Below are 27,087 nucleotides of genomic sequence, written 5' to 3' on the forward strand. Positions count from 1 at the left end.
GCAGCTTCTGCCAGGCTGCCTTGATGAGGTGTGAAGTGGCCTGGCTTCACACAAAGGAATGTGCTTGGGGGAGAGAATCTCCCCTCAGCAGATGGTGAGGCAGGAAGGGGGAGGGCTGCCAAACTGGTCTTCAAAGGCAGAGAAGGACATTTAGAGCACCCAGCAACACCCCCACATCCTGCAACCCCAGACAATTAGGTGCCCCCTTGATTAGATTAGGAGAGGGCAGGAGAGGGGTGTGTTTATGATTTTTAGCCACACCAGTGGGTGGGCTCAGCCAGATGTAACCTCCAAAAATCAGATTCATCCATGTTGGATTTTTAGAGACTGTTGCCTTCTGGGATGGATTTTTGCCACACTTCCCAGGAAGTGGTCATCACAGGGGGACGACCCTGTCCCTGATTGGAGAACCAGGGCCCCCCTGCTTTTCACCCAGGAGCAAGGATAAAACTGGCAGACCTGCACCCACACCTCAGATCCCCACCAAATTTCAAGAAGAAAGAACTTAAGGAGAAGAAGGACTGCCCTGCTGGACGCCTGGCCTGCACCTGGAACCTGCACTCAGAAGGACTGCACCAGCTGCACACTTGGGCTTCACCACAAGAAGGACTTTGCCTGGCTTCAACTGGTTCAAGGAGGGACTCCCTGTTTGCTACAGGTGAAAAATTGCTAACCAGAGTCCCCTGCACCAACTCCTGAAGAAAGCGACCAGCTGACCACTGTCCAGTGGCCAAAAAGGAGTTTGCGCCAGGTGCATTCTGGGAGTTGAAGTCCGCACCCCCCAAGGACCATCACAGAACTTCTGGACCCTTAGGGTGAGCTGTGGACCCCAAAAGAACCTTAAAAGAACATCTGGGTGAAGCCCCAGAAGTTTGGAGAAGATTTGACAAATTTTGTAAAAAAGCTCCAGAGAGGGACCGACCCGCCGCGAAAATTCTAGCCGGCTTGCCTCAACCGTGACCCGGCCTGACTTCGTGGTTCGTCCCGGTAAAGAAAAACATCCGAAAAAGAGACTAAGTCCGAAGGTAAAAAGTTGACCGGGACCTCCCAGCCATCGTATCCGAGAAGGGCTCCACGGACGTCGGATCAAGATCCAGGTTTACCCCGGTCGAAGGATTTTCATCTCGAAAAAACGACTAAGTCCGAAGGTAAAAATCTCCACCGAGGAAACCCACATCGCGTATCCGGACAAGGGCTCCAGGAGGTCGGATTCAACTGGCAGGTTCGTCCCGGTGAAGAAAAACTTCAAAATAAAGACTAAGTCAGAAGGTAACTTTTTAACCGAGGCCTCCCGCGACTTGTAGCCGAGCAGGGCTCCATCGCGGTCGGCCTGAAAGTTTGACTTTGCCCCGGTCGAGGTGCAACCAGATGACCCGATTGGCGCTTTTTGTTTCTAAGCGCTAGAAAAGTAATAATTCTTTAAAAATTCATATCTCCGGTTCCCTTTATCCGATTTTATTCGTTTTGGTGTCATTTTAAAGATAAAAATATAAACTATTTTTATAAATTGGTTTTGGATTTTTAAAATGTTTCCTGTATTTTATTTAATTACTGTTTTGTGATATTTTAATGCTTTACACTTTGTCTCCTAAGTTAAGCCTTGACGCTCGTTGCCAAGCTACCAAGGGTTGAGCTGGGATTAATTTACTGAGACCTAACTGTACCTAAGTGGAGGTTGGTGGCTTGTTGCTAGGTGTAGGTACCTACCTGCCCTTACCAATAACCCATTTTCCAACACCTGACTAGAGTGAGGGTCCTTGCTAGGGCAGGGAGTAACCTGACTGCCAATCAAAGACCCCATTTCTAATAGTTGGGTGGTGGGTAGGCATGGCACCTGGGTAGAACTTCATTGGAACATGATATGTTGTGGGCTGGGTATTCTGGGACGACTGTTAAGGGAACAGATGTAATCAGAGCTCGGCAGTGTGATGTGCTGGTGGTGATACTGCTATACTGTTTTCAGATTAAATGTTCAACATACTCCAAGTTGTGTGGCAAACCTTTTTTCTTTTGGAACAGCCAGGTGTCTAATCCATGGCTTGCCAACAGTTTTCTACATTGGCCTGGGATCGGCGATGTGGGCGCTTGGCACATTCACCTCATTCAATGTGTGTCTGCATCGTGGATAGTCCCCAGCATGCCAGATGACCGTGATTTCGGATCTGTGACTTCTGCAAGTGGCTGTTTAGGTGACTGTGAAGTTCTTTGGTGCTGCCCACCTCAACTGCAGCCTACAAGCATCGGAGTGGAGGTAGTTCTGCAGCCACACCCACTTTTGGTGATGCATCAATTGTTGCCATCTTTGATGTGAGCTCTGAAACTGACTGACCTTGCCCACATTGACATCTGAGTTCACGCAGCATGCCATCACTTAGTCAGCTATTGTGGATTTGGTTAACACCCAGTTGTGTGGCACACCTCTTTTTATTGTGTCTTGCCATTAGCTTCAGCATCCTCCTGCTCTCTGCTGATTGAACTGCAGAGTCATAATTATTGCTGTCCTGGCACCTTGCATGAGAAAATTCTCACACACTCTTACTTTCTCTTTACTTTCCCCTGCCCAAGCCTGCCAGCAAACTACTGCAGTCTGTTTCAGCCAGTCATAGCGAAAAAGTCAGGATTTAGTTGAAAAAAAGAAATAATTCAACTCACACCCTTGCTGACACTCCACTGAATCATATTGTTGTCACAACCAGTGGTTCTGTCTCTGGTTGCAAAATAGAGTTAGAGTACTTTGCACTTTTCAAGAACAGCCTGCATCTCCCCATTTGGGTGGTTTTGTGATGAGAGAGGAGACAAATTGAAACCTCCCATTTCTGAAGTTAGTTGAGAGGGCTCTGGTGTTACTTCTGACACTATGTGCATGTGTAAGAAATCTCAAACTTCTAGAGCCAGGCCTACAAGGGCAAGGTATAGAAGAGGAGTGAAGACTTGTTTGTTTTGTCCCAAGGGGCACTTAAGAGGGTAGATGTATGTAAGTTTACATTTTACAGTTCAACATAACTTTTAAAAGAAACAATGCCCATGCTCTTCTCCGAGTGACTCACAGCATAATGTGTTGTCCTGCTTCTGGTAAGTGCATATGTGTTGGTATTAGTGTTTTTTAATGCTGGACTTGACATTAAGAGATGTCCAACTCATTTTTTAAAACTTTTGAATAAATAAATATCTCCCCCGTAATTTAGCTCCTGAATAAGTTACTCTTCTAGGACATGTTGAAGCTGGGATGGGCAAATCCATCTAGGAAACTATGACATGCCTAATGTATGTCTTCATACTGCTCTTTGATGTAGCACAATGTGAAACCTGAGCACAAGAGGATAAATCTCAGTGCATGCCCTACGTTTACGGTTATTAATATAGGCTCTGACTCAGTGAGCCCATGATTCTCCTCTGGCCTGCAATCTTTAAGGGTGTTCAGGATTTGTGAACAAAGAGAACCCCCCTTAATCCCAATGTAGATTTGTCATAGGTATGTGGATGGAAGGTAGTGCTTCAATGTCTGGGTTCAAATGAGATCTGTGCTGACAGGGGCTTCCTTGGTGATGCAGTAAGCAGGCCATTCTGGACACACCCGGTGGAACAGCCTGCAGGAACCTGGAGGAATATAAGCCCTGTAGTACCCTGGAAGATGTATGCAGGATGGGCTGAAAAGGACATGGAAATAGAGAAAAAGATGCACAGGAGGTGGCTGGAAGGAGGCCCATGGCGCAGGAATCTAAAGCAATGGAAATGTGCAAGAGACCTGAGGGATGTGAAGGAAGGAGGATAGAAGCAGTGCAGTACCCTGAAGGGAGACAGCACTGAATGATCCTGAATGAGTCTTGTCACAGTGCAGTCACAGTATGACTACAGCTGGAATATTTGTACCCTTAAACATTTTCCCAGGGGCAAAAACATTTTATCTGTGATGTGACCGAGGACCGCACTGATGCCAGTAGGGTGCAGTCGGAGGGGGGGGGGAGTTCTGGAAGGAGAGAGTTAGCGGCAAGGTGGTTGTAGGGAAAGTAAGCATATGCATCTAGTGGCTGAATTGCACAATGGGGAACCAAAAACCTGGTATTAATTGTGGCTTCCTCACTTTACCAAATTGTGTAATAATACACAATTGTTTTATTTCACTTTCCCTCCTTTTTCTTCATTATTACATAATGGGGAACCTCTAAATACAGGACTTCAGAATGTGCACTGTACAAAACCTTCTTCAGTGTTTGATTTAATAAACTATAATGTTGTTCATGTATATTTAAAAAAAACAAGCAACCAAAGTCTGCACATAACAACTGACTTGCCTCTTGGTTCACTATTTGCATTTTTGTCATGGTTAGGGGAGGGATTAATGTTTCTAAATTCATGATTCCAAACTATCACTTTAAAAAAATAGTTCTCAGTACACTGATATAATCTGATTTACTAAGATGAAATTGTTCTGCATGTTATTGGAATACACTCTTTGAATTTTGAAGGGTCATTATCATACGTTTACACTTTTCCCGCAAGATATCTTTAAAAACGAAGGTGCTCTTAGAGTTATGCAGTGCAGGACAACTTAGTTACTTCCATTCTTTAACTTCATTTAATCTTTTACATAAATGCTTGCTTGTTTATTCAACATCTTTAAAATGTTAGTGCTGAGTGGAGCAAACAGAAGCCCAGTGCTGCTGTTGACCAGAAGCTGCATGTAAAGGTCAGGAAAGCTGTATGCGGCAAATAGGCCATACTTTAAGTATCAATGTGACAGAACAACTGCTTCACAGGGCATTTGTGCTGCTAGGTATAGTCCATCTGAAGCTGGAGGCAAATTCTTTACTTGGTATTCATTGCTAATACTGGATACTGGAGTGTAATGCTGTTGAAATCAATTGCTTTGCAGGATCTCAACTGTAAAGTGTCATTTAAGGCACGATACATTAAAAATGGAAATGTGACTCATACGTGCATTTAAATAGGGAAATGCCACACATAAATAAATTGAAAACTGAGCAGAACATGCTACGGTTTCAGTCTGCCCTTGTGCTACATTCCTTTTCTGGGCAGTATACAGTGAAAGGTTTAAAGATAAACGAAAGAAATCAAAAAATCCCAGAACAGAGAGACTAAGGAGGTGAGAATGGACAACCATGTGATGCTATTAGTGGTCGAATGTGTGTGATATCACCTCCACATCATCTGGAATTTTAGTGAATGAACTTTCATGAATATGCAAGAACCAAACTTGAAATACCCTTGAGCTTGTAGTATTCTGTATATTAATATTATCACAATATGTTGTATATTTATAAATAAATATGGAGCATTAGTGGTATTAGGGCTGTAATTGGAGTGTGCGTAGCCTGCCATTCCATATTCTAGATGCCACAGTGTAAATTCAATAGTATGAGAATGTTGGAATTAATTGCTAGAGTCATTGTTGCTGGTTGAGGTCCTGCTGCTGGTGGTTGATATTAAAGAAGTCACACTACAACTATTTGTTTATTGACTTTATTGCTGGAAGATACTACATACATTTGGCAACGAGGATGGGATTATTTTTAACTAATTGAACCCACTTTGAACCATTCCTGTGCCTTTGCCTTGGAGGATGTTCGATTTAGCAGAAATTGGAAAAGGTTATTCATGGCCAGGAACAAAGTGTGAACGGACTGAACAGATCAACAGATTGACCATGTGACTGATTGTATGGTGTTGTATATGTGAGACCTTGTGAACCTTATAACTGTACCTCTACTGCCCGTTAATGCCAGTGGCTTTGGTGCTCTTCAAACCTTCAGTGCGTACCATAAAGATTCTTTACTTTTGACACTCACCCAACGCTAATTTCTAAAGCTGTATAGCAACTAGCTTCAACTTCTTCGTTACCCACATTGGCACACACATTCTGCATGTGCCACTAAATGTGACACAACACGCCTACATTTTGTTTCTATATAGTCAGCAACAATATTTCACAGTGTGCCTCTGGGAATCATTAGAAATTTAAAAAGGTCATGTGACCCAACATGCCACTCCTTGTTAATACAATACCGGAAGCAGTAACGCACTGCGTGTCTACAGCATTACGCACTGAAATACTTTTTTCACCTTGTTGGTTGCAAATCTTCATGCACTGTAAACTCATCATGCAAGAAAACATAGTCATTCAACAAAACAGTCATTTGACAACAGGAGCATTATATTCCTGTCATGACAATTGTGTATTACTAGACAGCGCAGCGCATTGAGACTCTCACGGGTGAGTAGCTGAACTTTACAAAAACTGATTGATTGATTGATTCCTATTCTATGTATGCTTAGTGACCTGGGGCCGTATGCAGGAGCACATTTTCCCACAGACACAGAATGGGTGAAACCCTTTAATACATCTGGCCCCTGGTGCTTAAGGGATTTCTTTACAGGTTGCAGCATGCTCATGTTCCCCTTTCACCATTATTGTTCGTTCTGTGCGGGAAACAAACTTTGTAAATGTTATTGGTCCTCATTTAGAACCAAATGATGTGAACCTGGAAGGTTTCACAGTAGAGAAAATTTACATGTTAGGATTCAGATTGCTAATGGTTGAGTGTAACGTAAAAATAGCCATGTGTAAGTTATATTAGGCAGCTGGTGATGCTTCAGTATTAGGATGGGGGGACAAGGAGCATTACACATCGTATTACATCGAAGTAGCCGTGAACAAGTCTTGGTTGCCTGTGAAGGGAAGGGAACTAAAAATTGTTTTTTAATGAGTTTCCTGAAGTCTTCAATGGGAAAATTGGCATACTCAAGGGGTTCACGGATCAATTCAGAGTAAAACTCTCAGCTATGCCCAAAATGCATTAAGTATGTAATATACCAATGATGGTGAGAGATGAGGTCAAGGTGGAGCTAAAGAATTTACAAGATGCTAATATAATTGAACCTATTGAAGCCTCAGAATGGATTTTACCACTGGTCATCACAAGACGATCCAATGGCAAAATTAGGCTCTGTGTGGACCTTAGATGCTTAAATGACAACATAGTAGTTGACTAATGCACAAATCATGGAAAGATTCTCAGAAAAAAACTCATGGCACAAGACGGTATTAAAGAAAAATTTATATTTTGAGTGCTCCGATACTTGCAAATGATCTTTTGAGGAGCTCAAATACGCAATTTGCAAAGCACTTAACTTACAAGAATTTGATCCCAGAGTAAACACAATTGTTACAACTGATCTAGCAGTAAAAGGCAACTGAATGACAGTGGGAAGGAAGTTGTGATTGCTTTTGTTCACTTTCCCCAACTGATGAAAAGTACTCAGTTATAGAACACAAAACATTGGCATGTATTTGGATGTTAGAACATTTTAGGACAATTCTATGGGGTGGAAAATGTACATTAAGATGTGACAATAAACCGTTGACAAAATTATTGATGACAGATGGACTGTTCAGAGCAACAGCTAGAATAGCAAGATTATCTATGTGATAGCAAGATTTTAGATATGACAAATCAGTATGTTCCAGGTGCTAAGAACGTCATTGCAGATTTCTCTGGGAGAATGGCATTACTATTAACAGAAACTGACTGGGATCCATGGAATGAATACTCTATAGCCAGTATTTCTCATGTAAATGTTCTTTAAGACATTTTGACCAAAATGAGTGGTTGGAAGTCGAAAGCAAGGATGCAATCTTAAAAGAAGTAAAGGAAAATGTTGTGAATGGTTGGTGTAACCAAAAAAAAAGAAGCCTTAAAGATAAATTGCACAGATTTTGAGAAATCAGGAATGAGCTGTTTGTGAGTGATTTCTTTGCATTATTTGGTGAGAAAATGTTCCTACCTAAAGGATTAGGTGAAAAAAATAATTCACCGATGTCATGACGGGCATTCTGTCATCACGGGGACAAAACGGAGACTTAAAGATTTATATTGGTGGCCCATAATGGAAACGGAAATTGAAAGGTTTGTAAGATTGTGTTCAAAATGTGAAGTTGCTGAAAAAAAATAGAAAATCTTAAATCCACTTCTGAGTTCTTTAGGTTGTCGGAAATTGCCATGGGGAGGAGTAGCATTGGATATCATGTGATCCGTTAATTGGTAGGAAGGCACGTTGATGCACGTTTTAGGTTTGGTGGATATGTTTTCGAGATAGTTTGAGGTGTGTGTTGTGGATAAAGTGAATACCAAAATAGTGACTAAACTTATGGATAAGGTGTTTTGGAGGGAATGATTCCCTGCAACTATTCTCATGGATAATGGTGTACAATTTAAATCTACAAAGATGAATGAGTATTTGAAAGCCTCTTGTGATAAAAAAAAAAAAAAAAAAAACATTTTTCTTCCCTCTAGTATCCCGGTGGAAATGCTGCAGGGGAAAAGATAAACAGGAGCATTAAATGCATCTCCAATAAATGTAATATATCTTGGAAATATGAAATAAAAAAATGGTGGGGGCATATAAAACAACCAGTCAGGGGTCTATAGGCAAGAGCCCATTTTCATTAATGAGGGGCAGAATACTATACTATAAGGCCAGTCCTAGTTGGATGAAGAGAAGTGAAATGGTTGATTGCAATGTCCATGAGGTAAGGAAGAGCACCATAAATTCTTAAAGTAAAAACAATGACTATTACAAACATTATGATTTCAAACATGGAGCCAAACAAGAAAATGTGTGTGTTTATCAATGGTTGTGTGTGAAGAATGCATGAAAAGTAGCAAAGGGTGAAAGCAAGTTTAGTCAACCAAAAGACTCTGTTAAGGTGATGAAGAACATAATTGTATTCGACAATGGTAAAGTGTGGCGCATGAGTCGCCTGGCACTGTCAAGAAGAAGTAGCGATAGCAGCAAAGAAAAATATGTTGCTGCCAACAACTACTGGTGGTTGGATTTAGGAGGATTTATTCCAGAGTAGTGATTCAACAAGTGTGGCCTGAAGTCAACTCAGACAATATTAAAGAAGGTGTTGATACTGGGGAATGTTTAATTCATGATGTTGAGCATGTACAAGAGCAAAAATGTCCTAATGTAAAACAAAATATTACCACAAGTGATTGTGATTCTTGTGATGCAGTAGAAGTTAAAACATTTAAAACATCCAGTGGAAGAATAGTGTAGAAGCCAAAAAATGTGGATATGTTTGTATGCAAATGAATTTTAAGAAATGTTTTAGTACTTTAATTATTACACTAATACTTATTTAAAAGAAAAAAAAAAAAGGTGATGATGTATTGTATTCTGTATATTCATATTATTATAAAATGCATATGTATTTATAAGATGTATATAGTATTAGTGGTACTGAGACTGTATTTGGAGTGTGCCTAGTCTGCTATTCCATATCCTTGATTTCACAATTTGATGGTATGAGAATGTTGGCATTCATTGTGGCCTCATTGTTGCTGCTTGAGGTCCTTCTGATGGTGGTTGATTTTAAAGTAGGAAGTCACACTACCCTTTATGTCTGTTGCCTTTATTGCTGGAAGATAAAACAGAATTCCAACACAAACAGATGCTTGTAATGACTGAATGGTAATAACGTATGTGAAATAATCGGCAACAGTGCATGATGAAAACCTTTGCTATTATATATCTCTGTGCAATTTTACATATGTTTATAGACAGCATTTTGAATATATTTCACTGGAATTCATGTGTAAGTCAAAGAGAGTACGAAATAAGACTTTGAATGCTATGTATTAGCACAACATTGTATTTCCAGAAAGAATAGTAAATGCACGAGAAGGCTTCTAGCAAGAATGAGGAGACTAAATAAGGACAATTAAATGTGAATAGTTAAAAAGACTGGGTTGTAGGAAACTTGTGTCTTTCATGTTTTAGCTTGTGCAAAATAAGGCACTTTAGATAGGTCTTGTAAACCTGCAGGTATGCAGTCCCCTATACGTACAACTACAACACAAAACAACATGACTTCAGTTGGTGGAAGATTCCCTCATCTCCCCAATATTTTCAGTGTTTACATTACTGCATTACTAGATCTCATAAAGTCTTTCACTGTAACGCAAATGACACAGAATGACCTTCAAGTACAAAACTCTGATGGACCTAGGCTATTGTAGACCATTGCCTCCGATCCATTGACCAATGGGAGCAAATGAGCCTCCTGAAGCTTGTGTGATTGAAAAACATGTTTCGTACTATTGAAAATGGAAGAATTAATATCTAGTATGAGCATGCTTGTCCTCCAGCAAGAAATTTCATAAAAAGTGACAGCATTGGTTCTGTCACATCTGGAAAATGTAGACCGAATTGATCTAACGCACCACTTTACCCTCTCAGCAGACTAAAAATAATGCATCAGCCAGACAATTACTGCAATTATTCCAACCACTTCACTAAAATATTTAAATCAATTCAATGGCTTCCATTGCCAGTTGGTCCTCCATAGCCAACCGTAAACAATCATGTATTCAAATGTATTTACTTTATTTATTAATGGGCTTAAAGAGAGCTGATGAGAACCTGGGGAGCAGAAAGGTTCACAGATTTAAAGGTTAGCATACAATTACCCGACAAGATAAAAAGCTACTTTTCTTAGTCATGCCAAGAATAAAGTTGGCAAGAGATTATCAGAGAAAAGTTCATCAGAGTATTGTGTTCATTTATGGACAGAAAACTGTAATGAACAGATATAAATTCACTAAAATGATAGCATCAAAGTCAGAGCTGAATTAAGCAATGTGGATTTGGAATACAGTGTCCTATTTTTGAAGTTAAGGATCTTCTTGGTATGACATTCTTCCAGAAAAGCCACTTTAATGATAATATTTTTATATTTACTTTATAAGTATTGTTTCCTGCACATTTTTGTAATTTCCCTCTTTGGAGTCAAGGGTGTGGTAGATCAGCTTGATGTGAACTTCTTCCAGAGCAGCCACCATTATTTATTCAAATGAAACTTCAGTGATACATACGAGTACGCAGATGGGTGAACTTTCTTCTTTGGCTAAGCAGCAATATTCTGGAATTCACTCCAATGAACTGCAATTCAGGATTGTGATAAAACACTTGAATCTTCCTTTATTCATGGCAGTCCTGCCACAAACTAGTAAGAGACCCTAACCATTCCACGAATAAGTCAGCCAACCATACAAGGAAGGTAGGAATGTGAATGACTGTCTCACTTCTCTATGCTCTAATTCATTTTGTTTACTGAGTCAGGGTCAGTAACTCCAAGCCAAAGATGTTTATTCTAGTTCTGGAGGTGTGATGAGTGGCAGAACTAGTTTTAAGCCAGTTCTAGCTCAGGCAGCCTGAAGTGCATGTTTATAAAGTTACACTTCCAGTAAAAGTATCAAACATTTGATTTTACCATTAAATCAGATTTTGAAATGTAAGTGGAAAATGACTTTTCTGGCTTTTTCCTCAAGAGAAGGTAGAAAATCAATATTTTAATCACCTAGACCTGTCTTATGGTAAACGTAGCTGGACCTACACAATGGTAATAGTGTTTAGGCCTTCAGTCACGGTGAGGCTACACAATTAATGATATAGAGTGCCTCTTTTTATGCATTGGTCTCCCTGCATACAAGGGGGCTTACAAGGAACACTCTAGGAATAGCTTATTAATATATAAAAATGGGTTTTCCTAGATAACAAATTCACTTTTCTTGCCATGTGTTACTGCAGTGCATTTAAAGTACATCCCTGCCAGAGCACAGTACACCTCTGGAGTCATACATTTCTGTTATATATGTGGGTGGTATACCTACACACTGCAGCCCACATATGATATTTAGCTTCCATTCTAATCGTGCATTTTCAGTGCCTTAATTGAAAACAAAATAGACTGATTGGGTGAAACCAATTTTACCAAGACCATTTTAGGGCTAATCATACGCACCGTGGAACTGAATAGCGGCGTCACTTGCACAGGGTTCTGATATGAGCAAAAATAAGGTATAGAAAAAGGTGAAATTCAAGGGTAATCATGTAGAAAATGTGAATTTGCCACACTGGAGAAGTTGAAAACTTCATCCTGGGAGAAATTAGAAGAGGTTTAATAACTTGACTCAACATCAAGTGAAATTACTTAAATATACCTGATCCTGTAACAATTTCCCGCTACAGTATGTCCCCTTGGGAGACATCCTTTAGTCCTTTTTATAAAAAAAAATTGAAACGTTTATTTAAAAAGTAACGTTTACAAACCTGCAAATCTGCATATTTTGCAACTTTGGAACAAATTACACTATAAAGGACAATCTTCACACTTCCTATTTTTACCTGGACATTTCACATGGGGATGAGCCAGGTTTAAATTATTCAAACGTATTGATTGCCCCAACATATTAGGCCTTGAAAATTCTCCAGTCACTGGCTAGTGCAAAGGGTAAAACCTTACCATGCAGTTTCCAGAGATAACCAAAAAAATTACTAAATCCACAGTTAGAAATTGAGACCGGGGTGAGGAAAGAAAACTATCCGATCTACAAAGTGATCTCCAAAGTGATCTTGGCAGCTTGAAATCCTATATTGTGACACTCAGTAGTTTTGGCGCCAGAACCAACCACTTCAGTGGTTCACTGGGAGTCTCTCGATGACACTGCTGACTTGGATGGCCGTTTTCAACTTCACACTTGGCACAACCTTTGGCCAAGACAATTTGCTTGCTATATTGGGCCTCTGCTCCATTGCTGTTAGCATAAAATTGGGCATAGGTCCAAATCATCCTCTATCTTGCTTTTCAAAATGTGCCTTAAAGCCTTCAAAATTCATTTATTGTGATCCCTTTTTATATTTGCAGTAGTTTTGGTGAATGTGTGCGCATTGCATGTGCCTCTACTTTTCTGAAGTGATGTGAGATATTTACTGAGTTGTGCTCTTGAGTTAAAAATAATTTATACTGTTTGAACGTAATACGCACCTCTTTAGGGATTATCTGATGCCTGTGTCATAACTACGAGTGGATGAGCTCATCAGGTTGTGCTTATTGTGTTGATAGACGTCACCCTCTCCAGAATCAATAACACTGATTTCTGACCATCAGACATTTGCCAGAAAGGTGAATACTTTACACAACCCTACCTGTATCAATTTATCCCCCTCCCGACGTCACAGTTGAGCCTTATAGCAACTCAAGCACTTATCAGACATTGACTAATGTATTCTGTTCTGTTTAATACTTTTGTGGTAATGATTATAGATGGCAGTCTTTTGTTTGATTGAGAAGCGAGGGCCTGATTTAGAGTTTGGCAGATCCATTACTCCTATGCAAACATGACTGATATTCTGTCCTCTGTTTTACGATTCACATAGGACATAATGGGATTGTAATACGGCAGACAGGATACCTGTCACATTTGTGACGCAGTAACCACATCCACCAATTCTAAATTAGGCCCTTAGTGTTAACCCTCAAGGTTTCCCCATACCTTTTCTCCAAGATTTAGCATATGATGTTCTGCCTCGTTTAACATTTAAATCTGCTCTCTCAACGTACCGTTTTTAATAAAACAGACACATTTTTTGTAAAGTGTCTACCAACCTGATTAAAAAATAGAATTTTATTCCTGTAATGCGAATGATTTTATCAGTTGCTCGAATTGTCGTAATGTCTTGGGTACCAGTTGCAAGTATTAAAAATAGGGGTAACCTGTGATCTCAAATTCCATCGCTAAATTGGTAAACTTCTTTAAACAGATTAAGTAGTAGCTTCTTTCATTTCAATGCTTCTGTTAGCATAGTTTTGTTATACAATCACAAGTATATTCACTGAGAGCTTAAATATTAAACAGTAGTGTGAAGTGTGCCTGTTAATTGTTCATCTATTTTCATACCAGATGCTAAAATTCACTCAAGCTGTAATTTGCACGTGTTTTTTTAATTTAAAACAGGTAAATCTAGACAATTAATGGTTTGTTCTCTATGACTGAGATTTAGGGCCAGATGTACGAAAAAAGTGGTTTGCGAATTCCTAATAGTGAATCTTTGTGATTAGGAAATCGTAAACTGTGATGTATCACAGTGTCTCACACATTGTTTGCAATTCCCAAGTGGGAAGCATGAGACCTGCCTCATTAATCTTCATAAGGCAGGTCACAATTTGGGACACATTTGGTAATAACTAAAATCACAGGGATGGTGGCCTGTTGGAATCAGCAGACCACCATGTCTGTGATTGCTTTTAAAGTCATTTTTTTTGTAATGCAGCCCGTTTTCCTCAACAGATAACGGGCTGCAATACAAAAAGAAAAATTAAAAGTTTAGGCAGTGGTCCATGGGACCACTCTCTGATTTAAAAAAATATTTGCACCCACATTCACAAAGTGGGAGGGGTCCCTTGGGTACCCCTTCCCGTTTGTGATTGGGTTACCACGTCTTCTATGGAGTTGTTAAATATTAATGTTTTGCAACCACATTCTGGTCACGAAACATTCTGGTAATATGTACCAGTGCTATTCAGTATTGAGAAGGGATGCCCTAAAAAAGACCCTTCCTAATACTGAATCACAAAAGCAAAATGCCATTTGTAACAAGTTACCAATCTCACTTTGCCTTTTGTACATAGGTAAAAGCATTTTTCCTGATGGGCCGCATGCAACCCTAAAAATGCTTTGTACATCTGGCCCTTATTCTCGAGCAAGTTTGTTCTAATTGCTAAGTTGGTGGTTTCTGAAGCAGGAGAGCCGTGTTCAAATCTTGGGAAAAAACTTCATTCACTTTTCTTTGTCTCAGTTAACTTAGCCACAGTAAGTCAGTAAACCAGAAGCTGATACAATATTTTTGTGAGATTTAGCACAGCATGTTCTATTTATTAAGGTAACCAAATTTTGTGTTTTTGTGTCTGGCACTGAGCTTTATTAGGCCTTCCTGTAACACAATTCAGGCATGATAATGCTTCTAGGGAGCTAAACATGTACCAGAGCTGAATGCTTCTTACTTGGAGTCAGTCACAATGACAAAGTAAAGAAGTTATACATTATTTGTATAATGTTCTGCTCATTAGGAGTGCTTTGGAGCACAGTGACCCCCTTTTGGTGCAGTTTGCACCACCTTTTTTGTATGGTACACCCAGGGACTTCATGGCAATAATGGGTTCTAAATGTAGAGCAAACAGGCATGGATACTAGTGAGGAGTCATACAGTGCAAAATTAGCTTGTTGAGAACAGCTAGGTCTTCAGACAGTAGCCCGGAGGGGAAGGAATGAATATTTCATGTGTGATGCTGGTACCTCAAAATCTGTTCCCTAGTAATACTTTTAGCAAACAATTGATTTGTATTTCGCAAACATGCTTTTAGAAAGTTTGAGACAATTCAAATTTGTACACTGTACAAAGTGCTTTGAACGTAACATGTTGGCGAAGTGGCAACCAGTGTAATTTGGGCAAACTTAGGGAGGTGCTTGGGCGTCCGCAGAATTTTTTACAAAGGGCATAATTCATTTTGGGGGGGGGCATAATTTTAACATCACCCATCCTGGGGCGGCATAACACTACGGCGGCCGTAGCATTACCCTGCACTGTGAGCCTGAACACCAGGCTGTACCTAAATCCGGGGAGGGTGGCAAGCAACCCCCAACCCCCCCTGCGGATGGCCATGGGGAAGTGTGGGTGTTTACATTTGTAGGACTTTGCCCTTTTGCAGGGTCATCCTCAATCTTTTTGCCTCCTTCCTCCTATTTTTTTCTGACCTGTTTTTGTTGGCTTTGGAACTCTGAGCACTTTACCACTGCTAACAAGTGCTAAAGTGCATATGTTCTCTGTGTAAATTGTATATAATTGGTTCATCCATGATTGACATATTTGATTGACTAGTAGGTCCTTGTAAAGTTCACTAGAGATGTCCAGGGCCTGCAAATCAAATGCTACCAGTGGGCCTGCAGCACTGGCTGTGAAACCCACAGTGCTAGCCCTGTAATCATGTCTCAGACCTGCCACTGTAGTGTCTGTGTGTGCAGTTTTAAACTGTAAATTCGACTTGGCAAGTGTACCCACTTGCCAGGCCTAAACCTTCCCTTTTCGTACATGTAAGACACCCCTAAAGTAGGCCCTAGGTAACCCCAAGGGCAGGGTGCAGTGTATGGTTAAGGTAGGACATATAGTAATGTGTTTTATATATCCTGACAGTGAAATACTGCTAAATTCGTTTTTCAGTGTTGCAAGGTCTGTTTCTCTCATAGGTTAACATGGGGGCTACCTTTAAAAATGATCAAAGTGTAGATTCCCTTTGGAAGTAGATGGACATGTGAAGTTTGTGGTCTCTGAGCTCACAATTTAAAAATACATCTTTTAGTAAAGTTGATTTTAAGATTGTGTGTTTGAAAATGCTACTTTTAGAAAGTGAGCATTTTCCTGGTTAAACCATTTCTGTGACTCTGCCTGTTTGTGGATTACCTGTCTGGGTCAGTTTGACTGCTGGGCTGTTAGCACCTCTCTCTAGACAGTGACACAAAGGGAGCCTGCATTTCCTGATGAGCCATCTGTGCTCGGAGGGAGGGTAGGAGTGGTCACTCACACCTGAAAGGGCTGTGCCTTCCCTCACACAATGCAGGCTCCAACCCCCTGGTGTGTGTCTGGGGCCTGGCCTGGGCCTGGCCTGGGTCTGGGCAAAGTAAGCCTACTTCAAAGGGAAAAACAGGTATAAGATGGGCACCCAAAACCACAGACTTTAGAACACTTCTGGAAACCAAGAGGAACCTCTGCCTGGAGAAGAGCTGAAGAGCTCAGGAAGAAGAGCTGCCCTTCCTGTGACAGTGCTTTGTGGAGCACTCCTGCAGTTGCTGCTTCTGCCTGTGCTAGAGGACAAAGACTGGACTTTGTGTTGCCTTCCTTCTTGTGAAGATCTCCAAGGGCTTGATTTAGTGTTTGCCTCCTGTTGTTTGAAGTCTCAGGGACAGCAAAGACTTCTCTCTGCCAGCACCTGGAGCCTCTGGAGAGACTCCTACTTTGCCAAGTGGTGCCCATCCAGTTCCTGTTGCACTGAAAAGAGAAGCTGGCATCCCAAGAGTGAGAAATCCACTCATAGACCGCCGTACGGGGAAAAGATCGATGCGACTCTGATCTGTAGCTGAAAAATAGACACGCTGCCGGCTTCCCGGCTGGAAATCGACGCTCGCCTGTAACACGACCGGAAGATTGACGCCCCTGGCAGGAGAAACGACTTGCAGCATTGTTGACGGAGGCTGGTGAGATCGCAACCTGCGATGTGTGGTTTTCGGACCATTGTGCAGCTGAATTTCTGACGCAAACACCTCTGGGCGTGTAAAAACGACGCAAGGCCTGCCTGGACCCGAGAGTGCTGACTGGATCGACACATCACTCTCCTGCAGAGAGAAGAAATGACGCACGCCGACCCGACTAAAGGAGAAATGGCGCAAGGTCTCACTCGTGAGTGAAATCGATGCATCACAAGCCCTTTTTGATGCACACTCCCCCGTGTGGGGTTATTTTTGACACACCCAAGGTACATTTTCACGCTAACAGCGTTAGCATTGTGTTTAAAATTACATGAAGGCTCTTTTGCATTTTTATTAATAAGTTAACTTGTGTATTGTGGATTTTTGTCATTTTGGTCTTGTTTTGTTTAGATAAGTATTTTCTATTTTTCTAAACCTGTGTTGTGTCATTTTGCAGTGTTTTCATTAAGTTACTGTGTGTGTGTTGGTACAAATACTTTGCACCTAGCTCTCTGTAGTTAAGCCTACTGCTCGTGCCAAGCTACGAAGAGGGTGAGCGGGGTTAGCTGAGGGGGATTCTCTTTTACCCTGACTAGAGTGAGGGTCCTTGCTTGGACAGGGGGTAACCTGACTGCCAACCAAAGACCCCATTTCTAACAACATTGTTAGCTGCATTGCTGTATTCTGAAGGTAATACAAAATATTCAGAAGGATTTGAGGGAGGATGAGGAAGATAGCAGAACAGCAATTTAGCCTCAGTAAAATCAAGCCTCCTACTACGATATGTTGTTTGATCTCTGGGACAAATGGTAGAATACGGCAAAGGGTGATAAGTTAAAAGTGGCAAATTGTGAAAATTGCTTTGACTAGGGGGAGGAAAGATTGCCTTTGACCAAGATGCCAATATTAATCATCACTTGAATGAGTTATGCAGAAATAAGCCACTAGGAGTTCAGCTAAATAGTGATGGATGCAATTCTTTGTTTTCATTATAATATATGATGTCAGTCTTGAGTTTAAAGAAAGTTCTTGACATTCATTTGCTAATTGGAGACAAACAGGAATTAAGTATTACTGCATGAGATGGGTTTGCTTGATTAGTGCAGAAAACAATCTGTGTAACATCAGCAAAACAGAGGTCTGTGAGAATAGACCTGAGGGATTTCTCTGTGACTTTATTTGGGGCTCCCAAGACAACAAACACGTCCTCATTTTGTTTTTTCAGTTGATGCCTTAAAAGCGATGGGTATGGCCAGACTTGGGTCCCATCCTCAAAGTGCTCTAAAAGGCAAGCTGCATCCTACTGTTGAGGCCCAAATAGGCCAAGCCTCATCTGTGTGTTTTTGTGCTCCATTCTGGAGTATAGCACACCACACAGATCATGACAGACTGTTCCTATGTGGAGCCGCATCAGAACTGAATTGCAAAAGGCAGGCCTGTGAAAAAAGTGTGGTAAACCTGATGGATTGGAATGCAGCCCGAGTGATCAACAGTAGCTGAGATTTATTCAAGCATTCTATCCTTCTCTTTGTTGTTTGCTGTACTTGGGGTTCAGCAGATTCCTTCTAAAGTACAAGTACCTTCTTTGTGTGGTCCTGCTCTACGGAAGAAAACACTTTAGTAACTCTCCCTCCAAATGCCCTTAATTGATCCTCGGGAGTAGCATCTTATGATCCACAAATTAAATAAGCGCCAGCATATCTAATTCAAAACAACATTGCTGACATCCTAGCAATCGTTATCTAGCATAACTCATAAATCATGATTGAACAGGAGTGAGCCTGAAGCCATCTTAAAAGTAATGAAGGATATCACAAGCATCAAGAAAACTCTTGGTTGTTGCATAGGTGTTCTCAAGTAGCTTGGACTAGTAAGGGAGATTTGAAGTAGAATGATAGTTTGTCAGCTGTGGCATGTGTCTGATGTGGAAAACAGATGTAATAATGGCTTTTATAGTCATTTGGCAAATATTATCTGAGATTTGTCCGATAAAATGTACAGGGCAAAAGACAAAGTTTGAATCAGTTCCCTTTTTCTGTTTGCTAATTTCCTTGTCGCATGATAAGCATTCAGATTACATTCCCAATCCTTGGAGTTTACCATGCAATTATATGGTAAAACAGCTGTGTGACCCGCATCTAGCTTACCTCTAAATATCCACTGCATTTGTTATACCACATAAATAATTATAATATTATCCAGTTTTTCTTATATGAGCAATTTGGGATGTAGATGGGCAAACAAGGAGGCCCCACCATCTTCTTGTTGCTTCCTGCTAAGGGGATTGCAGCCACATTAGTTGTTTCAAATACGTTGGATGTTACTGTTTTTTTAACTTTAATGCTACATATTCACCTGATAATAGTTTTGCTTCACTCTATTTATCTCATATATCAGATTTCAAAGAATTCGCTTTTCCTGATGCCGAGACCCACAATTGATGTATTTTCTGCATCTCGTTTTATTTTTTTGCCAATGATTGATTAATATACCTATGTATCGCCTCTTGTGTATTTATGTTAATAGAGAGCAACCTTTTATTACTGTAAAACTCACTTGCATAAAATAACTTGTGCCTAGTGTTATCCATGGTTACCGGCACATACTTCAGTACCTGGGTAAAATTGCCCTGGTAGAGTGTAAAAAATATATGCAATTAAGTTTTAATGAACCACATCTGCAGCATGTATTTTCCTTATGCAATTCTTCAGTGCTTTAGCTTTGGTTAATTTCCCTGCTTAAACATTTGCACTTTTTTCCCTCAGATATAGATGAGTGTGCTGCAAAGATGCACTACTGTCAAGCAAACACACTCTGTGTTAACCTGCTTGGATCTTACCGCTGTGACTGTTCTGCAGGATATGTCAGGGTGGATGACTTCTCCTGCACAGGTAGGCATGAGGATTCAATAAAGTCAAAAATGGCATTGATTGTTGAACAATAGATGCACAAGATTGTTGACTAAGAATGTTCACACGTCTTCTGGTTGTTGAGTGAGAAATTAACTGATATAGTGCTTGAACAATATCTTAGTGAGTTTATGTTCATTTCTACTTCTGAATACAGGAGGATGGTTTAGAATGACATGGACTGTACACCATGAGAGAAAGGAATAGAATTAGCTTTGAATTAGTGGGAAGAGGATTTTGACATAAGGTACTAATCATGTTACAAACACAACATTTTAAGAACATACACACAAAGAGACATACACATATAGATGCAGTGACCAGTATGTAGTTATAGTGAGAACCATGTTTCCATAGAATATATATCAGTGCCACGCCAAAAGACCGGATTGCGGAGGCACATGGCTGCAGCAGTCCAGGCAGGGCTCCGGCAGCCCCAAACATCCTAACAATGTTCCAATCTGTACTATGACAGACCTCGGACACTCCAAGCTCAAAATCTCAGTTCTGATTTATTGGCAACAAGGCTGCGGCTGAAACACGATGGGCGAGGAGGCGTTTGTTGCCAATAAACCTGAATTGAAATCTTGAGATTGGAGTGTCCGGGTCTCCCTTAATACGGATTGGGACAGTGTTGGGGGAGATCTCTCTCTCTATATATATATTTATATATACATAAATCTGATATTTCTGCCACATTAGTCCACATTTTTTCAATTGGGCCATGATGAAGACACTTTGGTGTTGAAACGCATAACCATAATAGAAGTAGACTTTGGATTGCTAAATCTAATAAAGCCATTGGTTTGAGAAGCTGACACGCTGGGTGCGACCCTCTTTTCTGCTATTTGTATAATGTGACAGAAATATCAGATTTATTTATAACAGGTGTCACAACCGTTAGTCAGCACCAGTCTCGCATGGTGGATGTAGCCGGTTATCTGTGGAACTCTATTTTTTGACATATAGGGCAGTCCCCAGTAGGTAGCTATTGTTAGGACCTAGTTTCCATTTGACGAGCATTTTGTTTTTGCCAATAACTTTGGTGCCGCTTAACAAATCTTCACAACATTTTTAAAACGTATACTTCAGTGGCTTCGACTGCTGTCTTCAAAATTTTAGGGTGAAGTTTGAGGGTGATTTGTCAAGTGGGGGCCAAGAAAAAGGGGGTGCCCCAAAATGCAGTGCCAAAATTATTGTCAAAACAAAAAAACATACTTCCTATGGAAACTAGGTCCTAACTAAAACTACCTACTGGCGACTGCATCTATATATAATATATATATGTTTGTATAACTCTGTAAGAAGGGCCAAGGAAGAAGACCGTGAAGGTTGAAACGCGTTGCCCTATGTTCTGTTTTATGGATTTTTGAAATAAATGAAGGCCATTGTTTTGCAAGGAGTGCCAGATTTTGAATTGTTTTTGGCGTGGATTTAAAATGGGTCCTGTGCCCATTGACTGAGCACCAACCTCGATAGGCGAGCGCTGGAAGAAACACAGGATTCCCTCTTTGATGTTATATATATATATATATATATATACACTCACACACACATACCCACATACACCATATCCCCCACTACCACCCCCTGTCTCAGACCCCCCTGTGCCTCTCTCCTCTCAGATCTTAGTGTTTTCTTGGCAGGAGGTTATCCACTCAAAGGTGACACATTATAAATTATACGATTTGCTCCCTTTCATGAATTTCTAATGTATTCAAGACTTTAGTAGATGCTTACTTTTCCGTAAAGTAAGTTTTGACAGTGCTGCCTCTGAGGAAGGGTTATGTATCAAGCATGAGTGAGCCAGTGCAAGCGCATACAGGAAAGTGAGTGTGGTCCGGAAGTCCACAGCTTGCCGTGAGAAAGCATGGCTCAGGATTCCTCGCTTGTACTATTCCACCTTGGGCTATTCCATTACAAGTATATCCATCCTGCCTTCAAGTTTCTACCCACTTAAAAATATAACCCTTGTTTAAAAAGTTAAATGTATATTGGAAGTGTTCTTATGAGTGTATCTGTTAATAACTCTGGTTACGTTATTTGCTTATCCACAAACTTGTATCATTGTGAGCAATGGATTTATATGAAGCAACATTTTATTGCAAAAAATGTCTATTGAGTTGTGCAAGTGTTGCATTGAAGTGCCCAGAGATTCCCACACATGCATTTATAGCTCTCACATGATTACATAACATCATGAACATGTGATGTTTTTTTGTGCATTTAGCATCTTATTGTATTCTGAGAGTGTTCTTCCCTGTTCACTTTTGTTGAAACAATTGAAACGAGGATCTAGATCACAGAGTTTTAAAGAAAGGCAAGCTTGACTCATGCATAGCGGCTTGATGCTTAGGAAGAAGAGACTGAAAAAGATCCGTCCATATTTATGAAGAGTCCAGAATTACAACTATATCATTACAATTTACACTGTAAATACTATTCAATACTATACAATAAAGTAAAACCTTTTTATGTCTTTATTGCTTTATCTCACAACTGCACTGCTTTTGTCAGATGTGACACAGTGGACCTGATAACGAGTCAGTAATTTTTTACTACCCACGCGTAAACCCCTGTTTACGCAGTGTTATTTAACTCATCCAATAATTATCGAAAGAGGTAAATACCTCAACCTTCCTTACATTTCAGCATATCTAACCTACAAACATTTAACAGGGGTAAACCATACGGTAATTACTATATCATGGGGATTTTCGTGCGTTAAACAGCAAAATCTGCATGCTACTCCCCCAAAACGATATTAGGTGCTATTTATCCAACCCGATAAATAGTGAACCCCATGGAATCGTTATTTACCAGGTGTAATAAATACCACCTTTAATTCTAAGCAGGCCCAGTATGTTGAACATGTTTTGTTTGGGCTGCAAATAAATATTTCCTACATCTTTGCCTTATATTTTTGCAACTTGCAACTCTAACAGATAAGTAGTAAGCTAGTAGGGTAAACAGCTTCAAGGCAACACCGAAAAGGAAACAGATATTTCACGTGTGGATGCACAGTCCCCTGACTTGATTGGCCACATTCATCAGACTGTCATTCTCACCAGATGCCCTTTAGAAAACTTGGCTTTAACACTGAATTCTCGCAGTCGGCTGATTTTAAAGTAAACACATTCGAAAATGTCTACATCTCAACCCGTTGTTGTTTTATTACTAAATAGTATATTTCTATCTTGTCAAAAATGAAAGGCTTCTCCTTGAGTAGCATCTGCTGGGACTTTGTCTAAAGAGATGTCGGTTGAGTAGTAATGTTAAAATCTAGGTAACTTTTGTAATTTCCACTTTTGACATATACTGTAATCTCCTTTACACTCTCTCTTCCCTCCTTGTTACAATATTTAGTAATGCTTAGAGTTCTAGTGAATTCTGATAATTGCACTTCACTATTTCTCATTAATAAGTCAGTTCAGTGTCTGAAATGCATTGGAATTTGAAAAAAAGACCTGACATACTATGGCATGTTTATGGAACTCTAAAAGATGGTTACTCTACCTGTCTGGAAAGAAGTAGCCTGAGGAGGAGTACATGTTTATGTTCATTTTATATATACGGTCTAAACATGTAGCTAGTTCCTTAATCTCTGGTCTTCAATATAACATTTATAGAAAGCTGTGTTCTGGTTTACAGTTAAAACATGCAACCCGTAAACATACTTTACTTATTCTCATAGGGACACACTGTCCTTACTAATTATGCCTTTTATGTGTGTCTGGATAAGGGGATAGCTGTCAAGGGTTCAGCTGGTGCAGTGGCACCAGGGCACAGAGGTGGGAGGGCCCTCAGTCTGTCTTGAACCTGCTCCGGCGCTCCCACTCAGATTGTTTTTTGTGGATGTTTTCCTGCCTCTGGCCTGCTCCATGACCAATGTTATTGGAAGAGAAGAGCTAGCAAAGCAAAGGTTAGGTCTACAAGAGTGCAGAAAAACAGGGCAGACATTGGAAAACGGAGCATTCTGAGAGATAGCAACCGTGGCAACCTTAGTGAAACATATGGGAGAAAGAGAGGGAGAGAGAACAAGAAAACCATAACAAGACGGACTAAAAGGGATAATCGTGCAGTGGGAGATTGAGGAGAAATGAGAAAGAATTAAAAACGGTCAAGCGGATAAAATGAGCATCTAGGATCAAATATAAGGGAAAAAAAGAAAGATGTGGGTCATAAAGAAAAGGAGGAGATAGGAAAGTGAAGAAGGGGACAGTAAGGAACACAATAGAGGATGTAGGAACGACATTGAGAAGTGCGAAAACGTAGACTGGAGCTGAGAATGAAAAAGAGGAGGGGGCTGAGGCATAAAGGAGAGAAAATAGAAGGAAGTTAGTGTAGAGAGGGTGATAAAATAGATGTGAGGATGTTCAGGATAGAGCAAAAGAAGAGGAGCAAGAGAGAGAGAGAAGGACAAAGTCGCTAGGAAGAACAGCACAAACATAAAGAAATATGAGCCGACAGAGAGAAAAGGAGAAAGAAGATGTACAGAAAAAGAAAAGATGGATGTGAGTGAGAGGAGAATGGATATCAAAGTCAGAAATAATGGAAGAAATAGATGGGAGAGGAAGGATAAGGAGAAAATAGAAAGCAGAGGGGAGACTGAGTTCAGAAAGAGAAAGGCACAGACATTGTGAGTGCAAAGATAGAAAAGAATGCAAACAACCAAGGAGGGAGAACGTGGGAAGATGGAAAAAGAAAAATAGAGAAGAGGATGAAACCTGTGACTATAAGAGAAGAATAGACAGTGTATGGTAGCAAGAAAAAAAAAAGTGAAGAGCCTGGGGTTGACAAAACCAACAGCAGAAAAAGGCAAAAAATCTGGACAAACATAGGAATGCCTGAGAGAATGTGAAGGAGTGACAGAGGGATTCAAATACAAGATGTAGATGCAAAAGAGGATGGAAAGATTATGGTAAAAAGGACATGGAGACTAATAGGTCTTTGGCAGAGAAGCAGAGAGAAGTGCAGAAATGTGGATATAAACTAGAGGAGAGGATATAGGAGAAATGGAGGACAGAGAGGAAAGAGTAAAGAAGAAGGCTAAAAAGGGGCAAAAATAAGTGTAGAATGCACGAGAAAAGAAAAAACATACACAGATTAGTGAGAAAGAGGAAAAAAGTGAGAGGTGGAGTATAAGGGGTGGGGAACAATGAAAGACAATGGATATGAGAGGGGAGAAAAATTGAGAGAGCGAAGAGAGAGGACAACATCTGGAAGCTGCAGTGTAGCCATCAATAGTGCAAAAGGTGCAGTGGCACTGATTCCCAGGGGTATGAGGGCATGTCATTGCCCCAGGTATAGCAAACTTTGATATGGACCTCATTAGCAAGGCTAATATTTCCTGCTCCCTCTAGGCCCCAAAACACACTTGCTATGTCACTGGTCCTAGAAAGTAGATTTGAGAGATGTTGGAACCAAACTGGCATAGTGTAACTCCAAAGGAGTGAGAGATGGCTCTTGGCACAATGTGAAGGAACTATGGGCCAGATGTAGGAAACTTCAATTTTGCGACTTGCAAATTGCAAGTCTGACCGACTCGCAATTTGCAACTCGCAAAATTGGATGCAGAAAGGTGTCTCAGACACCTTCTGCGACTCGCTATGGGGTCGCAAAGACCCACCTCATCAATATTCATGAGGTGGGTCGCAGTTTGCGACCCCATAGCGAGTCCCTGCACTCACAGGGATGGTGGCCTGCTGTAGTCAGCAGACCTCCATGTCTGTGACTGCTTTGTAAATAAAGCAGTTTTTTTTTTTTCATTTTGCAGCCCGTTTTCCTTAAAGGAAAACAAGCTGCAAAATGAAAACTAAACCGAAACCATTTGGTTTCGTTTTTTTCAGAGCAGGCAGTGGTCCATAGGACCACTGCCTGCTCTGATTTGTTTTTTTTTTTCGGCATTCACAAAGGGGAAGGGGTCCCATACGGACCCCTTCCCTTTTGCAAATGAGTCACCACCAGTGTGACACTGGTGGTAACTGCGAGTTGGTTTGCGACCGCATTCGCGGTCACAAAACAACTCTGAATGGCGATGCGGTCGCAAATAGGAAGGGAACACCCCTTCCTATTTGCGAGTCGCATTCCCAAATTGCGAGTCGGTACCGACTCGCAATTTGGGGATGAGCATCGCGTTCGGCCTTTTGCATGCCGCAAACTGCGTTTTTCGCAGTTTGCGACATGCAAAAGGCTTCGTACATCTGGCCCTATATTATCTGTCCAATGATCCTTGATGTCTACTTACACTGGTTTAAATAGTCTCACAATTAACATAATCCTTTGGCCTTTTCTATAAAAGAGGGCACCAGTAGTATAGTTTGATTAAAAGGACGTGGCTTCTTGCCCATGATTAAGCCATTACTCTCTCTGGTAAGGCAGCATCTTCGATTTCACTGACTTTACCATTCCACAGATCCTCCACCTGACTGAAACTCACCAATAGCATAATAGAGGCTTTGCATTTAATCAGATCCTCCTCCTCACCAAAGGCAGAAGTGTGAACTTTGTCCTTTGACGAGTCCTTACCTGCAGTAGTATCACAGATGCACCTGCAGTTTCAATTGTGGGTCTTATGTCATTGGCCTAAGCTCAACCCCTGAAACTATAAGGTCTTTATAAAACTGGTAGCTCTGGCTTCTATTTGACTAAAACATTTAAATAAAGCCTGTTGTAATGAAAAAAAAGCAAAATGATAGAAGATTGTTTTCTATATAAAATGCAACTATGAGATAAAGAATTTAATGCGTGGTGATTCAGTGTACTTTATATGTATAGAATAGTTCCTTGTGCACTAGAATGAAAGAACTCCTTTAGTGATGGAAGAATACATTAAACAAGATGAGGTGAGGAAAATAGCATGATCTGAGAGGGATATACTTCTCAGGGTGGAGCTAGACCAAAGTCTGGTGGTCATTATGATATTGGCGGTCTTTTCTGAAGACCACCGTGGTGATGGCTGCCAACAGACCACCACGAAGGTGGTAATCCGCCTGCCAGATAATGACACAGAAACACAAAACCGACAGAAACAAGCCACAATCACAATTCCGCCAGACCCAACAAAGGCAAAAAAA

At 40.6% G+C, this 27,087-nt stretch overlaps 1 protein-coding gene across 2 annotated transcripts in view; it reads left to right on the forward strand.

The window, feature by feature from the left end:
* Positions 1–27,087, forward strand: part of NELL1 (neural EGFL like 1) — a 3,335,977-nt gene that overhangs the window by 1,877,357 nt on the left and 1,431,533 nt on the right. For both annotated transcript variants that reach the window (XM_069221936.1, XM_069221935.1), the window contains exon 13: positions 19,868–19,993. In XM_069221936.1, the coding sequence (XP_069078037.1) occupies positions 19,868–19,993 (126 nt within the window). The remainder of the gene's footprint in view (positions 1–19,867; positions 19,994–27,087) is intronic.

The sequence above is a fragment of the Pleurodeles waltl genome, chromosome 3_1 (assembly GCF_031143425.1).
Source record: "Pleurodeles waltl isolate 20211129_DDA chromosome 3_1, aPleWal1.hap1.20221129, whole genome shotgun sequence".
In the NCBI taxonomy this organism is placed as follows: domain Eukaryota; kingdom Metazoa; phylum Chordata; class Amphibia; order Caudata; family Salamandridae; genus Pleurodeles; species Pleurodeles waltl.